This window comes from Patiria miniata, unplaced genomic scaffold, assembly GCF_015706575.1.
Source record: "Patiria miniata isolate m_02_andy unplaced genomic scaffold, ASM1570657v1 HiC_scaffold_6, whole genome shotgun sequence".
In the NCBI taxonomy this organism is placed as follows: Eukaryota; Metazoa; Echinodermata; class Asteroidea; order Valvatida; family Asterinidae; genus Patiria; species Patiria miniata.
The window spans coordinates 5,134,200-5,147,784 of NW_024037073.1; the positions used below are offsets into that span (position 1 = coordinate 5,134,200).

Consider the following 13,585-nt stretch of genomic DNA (forward strand, 5'->3'; position numbering starts at 1 on the left):
TCCACTGGGGCGCGGAGTTTCATTTTCTTGACCAGAGATTTGGACTCCGTTATATCTTGCACGATGTGGGCATGACTCAGCTGCAGCTTTGATGTTCTTGAATTTGAAAAGTGAACTTGCAATGATATTACAGCGTAATGAACAAGCATGGACGAGAAATGCATCACTATTTGAAGGTATAATTTGGGACTAATAATAACGTAACGAATGTAGGCCTACGTATAGGCCTATACAGTACAGGTTCTTTTTTTACACACGTTTTGGACTGAACATGCACTGCTGAACCGGTTAGGGGCGGAGATTTCAGCCGGGGGGGGGGGCTTTCTGCAAAAATAGATTTGGTCAGAATTATTATTAAGGAAAGATTCCCATATCTGGTCATCACTTGTCACCCAGTGCACAAACCGTATGAGACTGGTCTGAAAATTTCCAAATGTTTTCTCAGTAAATACTAGTCTCTAATTTTCCCTGCTAACTAAGTTAAGTAGAAAGTAACATGACCAAATTTGACTTTTTACTTTTTACTAGTTTTAGGACATTAGGCCTAATTATTTTCTGATGGCTGATGGGTCACTGAAGGGAAAAATTAGTGATGGCCAGATATGGGAATCTTTCCATTATTAATGAAACCAATTAGCTCGCAAGCCTGCTGAAGTGAAGAGACCTGTCAGCCTGTAGCCTGTATCAATGTGCCAAGAAACAGCGCCGTGAAAATTTTGGGCCTGTCCAGCCAAATTTGCACAAGGGTGTCAATTTACGATTAGCTGGAGTTACCCAGCCCTAAATTTTATAATTGGGTTGTCATTTAGGACAACCATGACAACCCAATGATAAAATTTAGGGCTGGGTAACTCCAGCTAATTTACGACCACCTTTACACAAACTGTAAAGTGCCCGCATAAATTTAAATTGTGCAGTGAACTTTGCGTGCTTCAGAAATAATTGCGCAATTTGAAATTTTGTAGGCAGGCTGTTTGTCATCCATTTTTTCATCTTTTTTTTCCTAAGATTGCAGAATTTCCAAGATGGTGGATGGGTTCTGCCATTTTCTCGGCTAACACAAAACTGTGTCCAAAGGAGCCGTAACCCTTTCTACATCTACATTTTATTGGAAACAAATAAAAAGACAATAAAAATAAGCCCATTGAAAATTTATATCAGGTCACATCACCCATATATGATCATTACAGTAATAAATGTCACTTTGTCGTTTTGAATTCTCAGCTAGGTAAGATGCTGGTCTCCTTAGATCTCTGCATCCTCAATCAAGAGAGAAACGATAGCTGGTTTCAAGAGAGACACCGACAGGTAAGTAAACAAGCTTTTGTCACACAGATTCTTGTGTCATACAGAATCTGTGTCATACAGAATCTGTGTTGTTTTGGTAATTAAATTAGCTACTTGTACATCCATGACATCATGACGTTTTCTTGGCAGTTTCATGTACAATTTTGCTTTGTTCGTTTATAGCAATACATTTGTGGTCTCAATTAAAAAAAGCATCAATCATCATGAATTTTTGTACCGAAGCGATATCTTGTTATAATGTACAGGACTATACACAAGTGCATGTAAGTGTTACGCCCCAACTATAGCAGTGGTACCAACTACTGTTGCGATCATTCCATCTATATTGCGACAGTTCCCATGATAGTTGGGACGATCCCAATATCTATATATGTGGTATACGTTGTGATTGGACTTTGCAAAGGGAATTACTTAATGCCCAAGTGTTTAATCATATTTCGGAAGTAAAAAAATTAAGCTTTCAAATTCCCCATTTACAGGAAACAATTGCTTTATTGCAAGATGTAATCGCTGAAAGGATCCGCCAGTTCTACGCCAAGAAACGAGCAGCGCGGGCACGCAGGGATGACAAAGAAAAAGTTCTTAAAGCAGAACCTTCAAAGATGCTGCAGGGTGAGCCAACCAAACAACAAAAGACCTTGATATATTTCCCTCCCCCCCCCAATCATCCCATTCCCCCCCCCCCTCCTGCTTAAATACATTCCCCAAATCGGGGAGTATTATTGGGCCAATCACAAGTCCATCAGAGATTAAAATATCAGTAAGGTCACGAGTAACGGGGGGGGGGGGGGGGGGGGGGAGGGGGGGGGGACAAACAAAGCTTTATCGGAATAGCCTGTGACTTTACTTGAGACTGGATGACTTAATTGTAATTTCCTTCTGTTGACTTGTGCTGGTTTGATAAGAACTCCAATAACATTAAACAAAACCAAACCTTAGCATAGCTGAAGTTACTGCAAAGCTTAGCCCATCTCACAACATTATCCCACAATTCCCCTACTTTTCCCCCAAACAAATGCTACATTTTGCTGGCATCATCCAATAATTATTTGAGTGCAGATTGTCCAGTGTAGTTCATTATATGGAAATACCTAATAAATTATCAATTATAGCCACTCCTGTGAAAATTAACAAATGTACACATTTGAAATACAGGTTTTTTTGTTTAACCACCTATATATAACGTGTTAATGGATTTCTGGATTTGTTTGCATTCAATGTGTTTGTAATTATTTTGCAGGTAATACAGTGAAGATTGGCTACAAGTTTACCAAGAGGCCTGTCACACAACGATGCCTTTTTATGAGTAAATACATGCATATAACTATATGTGTTCTAATGTTTAATCCCACATGAGTACAGTAACTTATTATAGGAGTTATCGTAATAATAATGATAATTACCATTACCCTGGATTGGGCATTTGGGAGACATCCCCGTAGACTTGTGCACACAATTTTTCAAACTTAAATGTGTCCTAACCCAATATTCCCTTGTCCTTTTTCCACAAATTTCGATATGTTTACTAATTAGACCACAAGCAACAAATATAATCTAATTGCGACGGTAAAATTGTGCCTCTAAAGGGGGGCTGTGACATTAGGGAGACATGAAAATGTCTCCCTAATGTCCGATGTCTCCCATCGTTCAAAGAAATTACGATACCGTGTCTCCTTAATGGTACCATTACACGTATAATAGCAGGCATTTATATAGCGCTTGTACGCTGCAACAGGGTATCAAAGCGCTTTACAATGATTATTTTCCCTGTTTCAATGGGCAAACACTCCTGAAACCCTTCTTGGTTAGCAATTTAATATTGGGTTTTGCCCTTTACAGACATAATTTAATGAGCACTGCATACTCAGTGCTATCTGAGAGCTAGCAAGAAAAAATTCACAAACTGACTACCGTGAGACTTGAACCCATGACCTCCTTTTTACCAGTGCTGACGTGTGAACCACTCGATCACAGAGGTTGAAAGGGTTGGCTGGCTGGCTCGAATCCAATATAGCAGCAGGTTCTGTTTATGAAATTATGTCGGTGCAGGGCAAAACCTGACACACATCTCCCTGATGCAAAATTCCGTGATACAAGATAAGATGGTACCGAGTCACCGCATATCATTCAAAACCTAATCACAACTCATTCAGTCAAATGGTAAGCTGTTCAAATGATCTGTTACAAATTTTTGTCATCATTTGTCACCTGTCTCTTGTAACCTGACTTGTGATTTAACTTGTGTGAGCTCATATGGATCCAGAACAAATATACAGGTCCAAGATTGGATTTGGATTTTGTTTGCTATTTGCAGCTGGTCCTGATCAGGGTCAAGCCACTGTAGCATGGAGGATGCTGTCAACAAGGTGAAACTTTTGCACTCTTACCCAAGAAATTCTGCATATACCTCCTGCGCACTGTATTCGCGCTTATGGGGTGTGTGAGGTATGCTTGGAATTTCTAAAGTCCGAGTGCCAACGTTCCCCAGACTGTATATGATTAATCTTGTTGATGGCGCCCTGTACTGCCACGGCAGCTTGACCAGGCATGTCAGGGACCAGCTGCAAATAGAGAAGGGATAAAAAAGAAATTCAGTCTTGGACCAAGACTAACCCAGGCTCAACCAAAAGCCCATGAGAAATACCATCAGTATGCAATTGTTCAAAAGTGCTCTTGGTTTATGCCAAATATAACAAATATATTTGAATATTTGATCATCAACGAAATATCATAATCGCATTTTCCTGTTTTTATTCAAATATTAGAAAAATATGCGCAGTTTGAGGAGATGATGATAAGCGTATAAATTGTGGTTTTATTGTTTGTCAAATGCCACACTTTTGTTGAAAGCCACTTTAATGCATAATTTGAGAGCTTTCATAAAGAATATTACCTCAATTTCTTCTGTAAAATAAGTCTAATATCAGCCACTCCTCTACCTCTTCTTCATATTATAAATAAGCCCTGTCAATTATTGACAAGCGCAGGTGAACGCAAATCCCAATCAGCATGTTTAATTTGATCACTGCATTTCCACAATCGAATATTCAAATATTCGTTCAAGTCCAACTTGGAATAATCGAATACTAAATTATTCAAAAAATGCACTTAGCCTTAGTTGCATCGCAACATATAAATTGACACCCATCTGATTATTTGATGCAGAGGCAAAATTCGAGCACATCACTCTATTCCCTGAGACGTTGCACGTCTACGTCTGTGAGTACCACCCCTCCACCGTGCTTCAGACCACCGCCCAGCTACTTCACACCATGTACAGGGAGACCGACCCAAACCCAGTGGGCGTCAGCAACTACTTTCAGTCAGCGACCAATCCTGACACGGAGAGCATCACCAAGGCAACAGTATCTGCTCAAAAGAAGAGGAATAAACTGAAGAGAATGTAAGTTTTTATTTATTCCCTGCTGGATCTGATGTGATGCAAATCAGGCAGGCATCCTAGCGCCATAACTAAGTGGAATTGGGAACATTGATGCTTAAAATATTCAAAGCGTTGCGCAGCTCTGTCAATTTTTGTGAAATTGATTGAAATGCGTAGCACGAATCCCACGCATAGCGGAAAGTTTGCACTGTTTCATGAAACTAGCTGCTGATGAGGAGCTTGGCATTGTCAACATATCGTGACACCTGACATATGCGTGACACGTTGCCCACAGTGGCTTGGAGTCGTAAAAAGTTTAAAAACCCGTTCATAAATACCTGGAACAGTTTACCCATGCCTAATGGTCAAGCGCCTGCCACTTGGGTGGTCTTAAACCACCGTTTGAAGACTGGTCAGCTTTGATTAAGACCGGTCTTAAACAGTCCGTGCCACATGCGCGTATTGCGCATTATGCCTACAACCGGGTGCCCGAAACCACTGATATGATCTTCATTAAAGAAAATGTTCAGCAAACCACGCCCAGGACGTGCACCATAGAATTTTCCTGAACATTAGTAAAATGTTGAACAAAACATCATCGGAATTTTGTCAATTTTTTATGGTTATTGATCGAAAAAGATATTTATGAATGGGGATATTAGTGTGATGGAGCAGTTATAAACGTGATGTTATAAAAAATGGTTAGGGGGACTGGTCGTCAATAATAGCCCTTGCTTTTGGCTCAGGCCATTATCGGTAGCCAGGCCCTAGCCAGCTTTAAACCACAGAGTTATAACTGCCTCCTCACACTTTTACCTCTTAGTAAAATCTTATTCTTATTTCAGTGTCAAACGGCAGGATCGTGCAGTGCAAGCACAGACAGAGCCAGACTCCACAGAGAGTGGCTATGACACTCCTGATGGGATATCTGCAAAACTGGTGTCTCATCAGGACAAAGCTGGAGCCACAGGAGGAGATGCCCAAAGCAGTCAAGACTTTCAAGCCGGTTTCATAAATGGACAAGCTGAAGGGAAATCTAGTGTTGACTCCAAGAGTGACACTGCATTGGGACAAATCATCAAAAACCATGAGGCTTTGAGACTCGGGGGACGTTCAAAATTGGCGACAGGGATTGCTGGCATCCCGGAACAACCCAAGAAAAGGAAGCGGAACAGAGATTGGGCCCAGGAAGAGATTTCAGCCACGTCAGCTCACACCAGTGCATCCGTTTCAGACGGAGAAACCCGGGAACCAGTGAAGAGACAGAGAGCCAGTGATACCAATGGAGAAGCAGAGACTGTGCGCAGCAGAGGCGGCAAGCTTGACCCAAGAACCGGAAAGCAGACACTCGGTGCAGTTGCCAGCGATGTGGTTGCTAGGGCTAATGATGTTGAGATGGCAGCTGTTGCTGATGAGATAGTGGACCTGTGCGCAGAGGAGGTATATTCAGATGGAGATGTAGATTGTCTGGAGAACATCACGCAAGATGTTGAGTAAGTCCATTTGTTGAAGTGTCTACGGGATACTAATCAATACCCATTTCTTAATCTTAAAGTTGAACAAAGAAATTGAAAGTTGAAACAAAGAGATTGCCGTTCCGGTGCTCTACCACCTGAGCTATCCAGCCCTATGTTGGCGGTTCCCCAATTTATCAGTGTTATTTTGTTCAAGGGGCACTAGTCAGAAGCTATAAACCCATATGCCATGTAGCCAGGTATCACGCCAAGTCACGATGCTAGGAACATTAGAAACATTTCAAATAAAACACAAAGGGAAACTTATTAATTCAATCAATTCAATTCAATTTATTATACTCGTCACGTAAAAAAACATGAAAATTGATTTCCAGTGTGCATTATACATGTACAATAAGACCACAGATATATACAAATGTAAAATAAATAAAATTTGATGTAAAAAACAAAAGGTACTATAAGATATTAACACAATGACAGAGACTATATTTACAGACTACCAAAAATTACAAGGTTGTCATCCATTATAATAATTGCATTATACATGTAATAATTTTTAAGTTGAATACAGAAATTTAGTGAAGACGGATGTAAACCTATGATCTCTCGAACACTGTACTGGCGCTCTACAAACTGAGGTATCCAGCCCTACGTTGATGGTCTCCCAATTAAGTCAATCTCTTTGTTCCAAGGCCGGTAGTCAGAAGCCGTGTTTTCATGGCAATTAAACTGGAGCAGTTCACAATACATTGCATTGCCAAGAGGTTGCATCAGAAAGCCCATTTTGTTTTCTCAACGAATTATGTACAAAGAAATTGACTTCTGCATGCCAATTTTGTCTATTCACTTTGTGCTACCTCAGCAGGTCTTACAAATTTTTGTTGTACATAGTTCAAATTTCAATATTTTATGTGAGTACGGATGAAACATGTTTGTGTGATGCTGCATATAATCAATGGACGGATAAGTGAATAGACCTCTTGCAAAGAGCGCCCTCACGGTGGACAGCTTTTGTTATTTAAACCAAGTGACAATGGAAACTTGTACAAGTCTACTAATGCATATCACAGAAGAACAAAGACCCTAGCGAGGGAGCTTTATTTTCATGCTGTCACAATGACTACATCTCAATTTTTACAATCAATTGAGTTGCAGCACAGCAAGCGCAAGTATACAGGTTCATGTATGCATTTAATGCACAGCTACAGACCGTTTCACGGATACCGCCATCTTTGTGTTCACGGGGTAAGCTTTCAGGGCATTTCATTGAAAAGATTTCCATTATGCTTGCTCAGGATACAATGGCATGATGGTACATACGGTATTTACAATGAAATGCCCCAGGGTTACCACGCGACCACAAAGATGGCAGCATCACTGAAAACGGTCTATGGGTTGAATACCACTCAAAATGTGACGTGACAAAATTTGGTTTTACTGCAGCAGTTGGAAAGAGTCAAATCCTGGGTTGGGCACTTTATTGTAAAATAGCTCTCAACACAGAACTCAACCCATCAAACCCCAACAGCATGTTTTGTTGGAATCTGTCAGGATGGGTACAGTTACCCCTAAACTGACAGTCTTTTACATTGGGTTGGCACACCTCCAGAATCAAAGTCAGAAATATGTGTGTGCAGTTTTCCCATTTGGGCTTGGAATTTGCCAGGATGGGTATGGTTACTAGTACATCATGCTAGGGAGTTAGGGTTAATATTGTCTCCATGTTTTGGGTTTGATGTTTTCCTGCAGAGGTATGAGTAAACTCAGCTCCCTTCATCTGCAGAGACTTGTGAGCAGGAACAAGAGGTACCTCAAGGAAATCTTTGTCGGAAAGGTAAAAACCTCCAAAAAGTATAATTTTTGTTCCTAAAATATATGTTTTGCACTGCAAGTTTTTAGTACGGTGCTTGCATTAACAGTTTCCTTATAAAAAAAAAGAAAAAGAAAAAAAATCACTTAGAAAAAATAAATGGAAAAAAAAAATATCACATGTTGCCAACCCATACTCTTTTGCCGACACGAGTGCCACTTTTACTCCTTGTTAGAGACAAGGTAATGTGGGGAAATGTTTTGTGTAAGGTCACCGGCATCACTGTTGCCTGTAAGTATTTGAATCCAAATTTTGGTTAACCCTGCTACAATAAAAGTATTCCCACTGTCCATCAGAAAGCCAACGACACTCATCATGTAAAAAAGGTACATTTCCTCCAATATGCCATAGTTATGCAGCAAAGTCCATATATATTCAATTTCAATATTTTCTCTTCAATTGCAAATAATGTTTTGTTACAATGTGTACTATACCACAAATATCCTGCCAAAAAAGAGCCTACTAACAACCCCCCCCCCCCTATGTTTCCTTGCTCGTTTGATAAAAACAATTTACTGTTGCCTTTGTTGACTTGAATATTGTCTTGCAGAGGCCTTGCAAGAGGCATGCTGATTACAAGCAAGGTGGGTCAACACGAGGTAAGCATCTGTTACATCACTTATCTTGAGGTGGCCGTTTTGGATACAAGTACAGAGCTCCCAACATGTACGATTTTGGCGTACTTTTTACGATTTTCCACCCATTTTACGCTTTTACGCTTTCATTCTTCAAATCCGTTTTTTGACGATGCCGTTTTCAAAAAATTATTCATTGAAAAAAAACGCCATTCCAGCCTTATGTTCGTGCAAGGAGTTCGCTTATAACGTCCGAAGGACGGGTAGCCAGTCTATGAAACTAAGTGCGCTATGAGAATCTGCGCAGGCATGCTTTTCGTGAGACAACTCGACTTGCACGGTGCGGCATGCACGATGGGCGCCGGGCAGGTACACATTGTGGCGTGGCTTGTAGGGGTCCGGTGGCGAGGCGCCGGTTGAGTTGTCCCACGGGTCGAGTTGTCCCGCGGTCGGGATGTATATGCCGGCCATCTTGGTTTAACGTTACGTACCGTGGAATGCTTCGTTTCATCAAGTTGTTTTTCTGTGTTAGTCAGTGGTAGTGTAGGTTGGAAATATGTCTACCAAACAATCTAAATACAGCCGAAGCCACGACAGAGATTTTTGAAGCAAACGTTCAGATTATTTCGGTATTTGTACGCTGTGCAACGCGGATTTTTGTGTGAGTCACGCCGGCCAAAATGATTGCCAGAAGCACATCGCAATGGATAAACATGCTCGGGCAGCAGAAAATGTTAAAAAACACCCCCAAACTCACCAACTTCAGCTTGGACACATTGATATAATAAATACCGAGGTACCATTTGTTGATTTTCTTATTGAACACAACCTAGCCATCGCTGCTTCTGATCATGCTGGCCCAGGAAAATGTTTCCCGATAGCAAAATTGCCAAACAGTATCAGTGTGGACAAACAAAAACAAGATCTATTGTTAGCATTAAGAAAAAATAGAATGAAATGGGTTACACTCTGTGGGAACTACTTAGTACTGTTGTGACGGGATTTGACTACCTTTTTGTTAAATGGTAACGCGCCGAGCAATAAATACCAGCTCGATGAAAAGTACTATTTCTGAAATCTGAATGTTGGGAGCTCTACAAGTACCATTATTGCCATGTGCTTGGGGGGTCCAGTCAATTACAGATTTACCAGTAACCGGGGTGCCACACTTACTTTCGAGAAGTGTTTTCGACAAAAGATGTTCGTTCGAGGACAACAAAGAATCTGTTGTTCTCTCTTTGTGTCTGTCCTCGGAGTGTATGTTACACAAGAGCATATGCTCTTATAATTCCTTTCCCAGAAGTTCTTGTAAGTAGGCCACGTAGTGCCATCAGATGTTCCTGTATGGAGACAATTTACAGTACATTACAAAATATTAATAGTACAGATAATGCTACAGAATTTGATTTGTGTAATATCAGTGGTCTTGTGTCAATTCTCTGTTCATAGCCAATTTGGCCTACGAGGCTTGGTATGGCCCGTACTCTGAGGAGCAAGTGGACTGCGTCATGAGTGAGTTAGTCACAATCTACTGCGCTAGTCACAACAAGGTGAGTTCAAAGGTGTAGTCATGCTCACACCATCCAGTGTAGGACATGATGCAGAGCTGGAGTCGAGTCCATCACAAGTCCAATAGACCTGAGACCTAATGACGTCACTTTTTGCTTACATGTGCGTTTTCCTATGAGAGCCAGGTGGGACGCGTCCCTCGTAAGAAAGCGCACAGTAAACAAAGCGTGACGTCATCAGGTCTTAGATCTATTACAAGTCAATCATAAGTTTAAGTTGTCCCACACTTTTGTTACCTGTTCTAACCCAGCTGCAGTCAATTTTACAACTGTAAAATCATTGTCATGCACCTGGTCAGTTTCCCTTTGTGGTATATTTGGCAAAAAGCTGTATCCACTCTGAGTGATCCCCATTTGCTAATTCCAAGGTTTGCAGCATTGTGACTTTGCGTGTGATCACTGGCTACATGGCATATACAGGTTTACTAGCGCCCCTTGAACAAAGACATTGGCAAAATAGGGAACTGCCAACATATGGCTGGATAGCTCAGTTGGTAGACACTGGAACGACAATCCGGAGGTCACAGGTTCATACCCCGCTCCATTCAATTTAATTGTCCAACTTTAAAATTACTTTTATCATGGAGTGAAATTTTCAAAATTTTCATAATTGTCACAATTTGTCACTTTTAAAAAGTATTAACAAATATAAAAAAGATATCTGCAATCAAGAAATAAATGCATTCAATTAATAAATGCAACTCGTTGACTGAGATAAATTTGCATGTCATCGCCTGTGGGCACCATTTTATGGTATTATCGGCTCACTGAACTTTTACACAGTTTATGTTTGCTAGATGTCCAGACTACTAATCGGCCATTACAATATCTCAGTTAAGGGTGAATAAAACCAAATCAGATAAAATGTTTGAGAAAATATTGAACAGTGTTTCTTTTGTTTCTCTCTCCCAATCCGTTTGGACTTAGTATTTTGACTACGTCAGCAAGGTGCTGTTACCCGAAGCCTTGACCAAGATCTGTATGGATGTGCTTCACACCTCGCTTGAGGAGGCCCAGGGCGTGCTAGAGAAGACTCCCCTGTGTGGGGACGCTACCATGCTCGGGAGTCACTACCGAGGGGGTGTGGCAAATCACGCCCTCTAGTGTTGAGATACAGTGACCAGGGCCAGAATCAGCCAGCAGTGAATTCCCATTGCCTCCGGGCGCAAGTACCCCCTTGACCACTTCGCGCTGGGATTATTTTTGCTAAAAATTTATATTTTCGCAAAGGCAAAATTTTTCAGCCAACTAACTTCTGATACACAGCCAAACACCACAAATACATGAAGAGTTCATGTGCATATTTCCATTTTTCACCTTTTGAAAAAATCTGCTTTAAAACAACACAAAGCCCATTATTTGTGCACAAATGTGGACTGCCCATCACATCATATCTTGAGAACTCTTGACAATTTTTATTTGCAAAAAATGTAAATTGTTCAGGAAAAAATATTAATCTGGTGGATGGATTTTCTCCATTTTCGTAAAATGGGCTCCGTGCGCCAAAAGCGAGGGCACGTTTTTACTTCTTTTGAGAGCTCCATGGACGAGACACACAGCCTGCGTGTACTGTACTGTACTGGTTCGCGCGCGAAGTAGGCACGACTTTCTGAATGAGCAATTACAGCCACCGCGTCTTCACACGAGCGTCAGGCGTTCGTCGGCGTGTAAATACGTTCGAATTCAACTTGCGATGGTCTCCGAGACTAATCCCTGCCTCCAATAACTTTGGCTACATTCGGAATACACAGTGGATGGATCGGGAACCACTCTAGGTCACCCCCAACTCTCCTTTTCTGGCCGTTGATAGGGTACTTATGTACAGAGCCCATACTGAGTGAAGTGTGCTCTCAATAGAGTTATACATACACTTACATTTTCTAGGGAGTTGGACCACCCTATGCAAATTGTGTGCGTAATCTTTGTTGTCTTAAATTTTCTGTTCTCGATCTAAATATATTCGATGTTATATATAACGAATGTTTATGAGTGCAATGGTAAGAATAATTTCATGAGGCGACAGATGGAATCATCGCCTCGTGGAATGGAACGTTCCACCTGTCACCGAATGAAATTATTCTTTCCATTGTGCGAATGTGAAACATTCATTATTTGTTTTATACAACACCTGCATAAATCCTCGTCATCTGATTGGTCAGAGCCAACAATAAGTGTGACCGTGTAATGGGACTTCTATTTACCGTGGAATAGAAGTTATATTTTTGTCGCACAGCCGCAACCTCGTCCCCAGTGCTTACTTTATTTCCAACCTCGTTTCCAATAGTAAGCCCTGGATAGGAAACTTTCTTCCTGTATCCTGATTCGATACCGCAATTGGCTAGAATTCGATTTATATCGTGTACTTGGTGGTGTTATTCACAATATGCAGTACGTGTTTTCGTGATCATTCCTCCACGCCTTCTGGAAAATATTCCTTTCCTTTCCAATCTGTTAATATTAATATGACATGTGATACTGCATGTTGTTTCGATAAGATCGTAACAGTTTAATTAAAATAAAATTGTGTATTCGTAACTCACGCCATGCTCGCGCTGCGACAAACTGATTCTGTTTTTACCCCAGACACCACATACAAAAACAAACGCAAATGTAACGCACAGGCAGGCACCAGACTATTCCTCATTTGCATACATGTTCAAAAATCTTGCACATGCAAATGATCCAATACCAGGGCGAGAGAGCAGGTAGTGGTGGGCGCGTACTGCTCGACACCTTGGGGACGAGGTTGGCATGGCCGTGCTGTGGGCTGGGATGAATAATTCAATGACATGTGATCAACGACCCACCAATCAGATGACGGGGATTTGTTCAGGTGTTGTACATGTATAAAGTCCTTCACACATATGCTGCATTGTACTGATTCTGCATGTACCATGATACCAGTACTGTTTTTTTTTGTAAAATTAAAAAAATTAGAGAACCAATTAAAACCACTCTGCTATGCAACATGTGTACTTAAATGTATGGAGGTGAAAGGTTTGAAAAAATATTTCCAGACAAGAGGCTACAAGTCAAATATAAAAATTCTGAATCTACCTTAAAGTATTCCTAAGTTATTTATACATATTACAATGTATGCAATGGATAGTTTGTCACGAAAATTTTTTCGAAGGAAAGAAAATCTGTCCATGTACATGATGTTTATGTATCATGTTTGATAGATTTTGGTTTTTCATGTTGTGTGAATGCATTTCCATGACAGTGATTTCAAAAATATGCACATTCTTGCAGTTGATGTTTTAAAGATGTTTATCCATTTACAAACTTGTATTATTAAAAGTGCTCTCTGAATATTAAGATATTACAATTGCTTAAGTCTTGCATATTGAAAGGCCTCGAGTATTTATTGGGTATTCTGATATCACTGATTATAATACGACAAAGTG

At 40.6% G+C, this 13,585-nt stretch overlaps 1 protein-coding gene across 1 annotated transcript; it reads left to right on the forward strand.

Moving 5' to 3' along the window:
• Positions 1 to 57: 57 nt before the first annotated feature.
• On the forward strand, positions 58 to 11,841 carry LOC119742993. The gene is made up of 10 exons (XM_038219288.1): positions 58 to 176; positions 1,225 to 1,308; positions 1,788 to 1,920; positions 2,549 to 2,614; positions 4,474 to 4,711; positions 5,536 to 6,183; positions 7,915 to 7,999; positions 8,586 to 8,634; positions 10,060 to 10,160; positions 11,106 to 11,841. The coding sequence occupies exons 1-10, from the start codon at positions 138 to 140 to the stop codon at positions 11,280 to 11,282; spliced, it is 1,620 nt and encodes a 539-aa protein (XP_038075216.1). The 5' UTR covers positions 58 to 137; the 3' UTR covers positions 11,283 to 11,841.
• Positions 11,842 to 13,585: the final 1,744 nt, after the last annotated feature.

Bases quoted from the DNA above. Each gene is read 5' to 3' on its own strand.
- LOC119742993 (XM_038219288.1), top strand. From the start codon at position 138: ATGAACAAGCATGGACGAGAAATGCATCACTATTTGAAG. The intron at 4,712-5,535 runs GTAAGTTTTTAT...TTCTTATTTCAG, and splicing joins AGGAATAAACTGAAGAGAAT to TGTCAAACGGCAGGATCGTG. The intron at 10,161-11,105 runs GTGAGTTCAAAG...GTTTGGACTTAG, and splicing joins ACTGCGCTAGTCACAACAAG to TATTTTGACTACGTCAGCAA.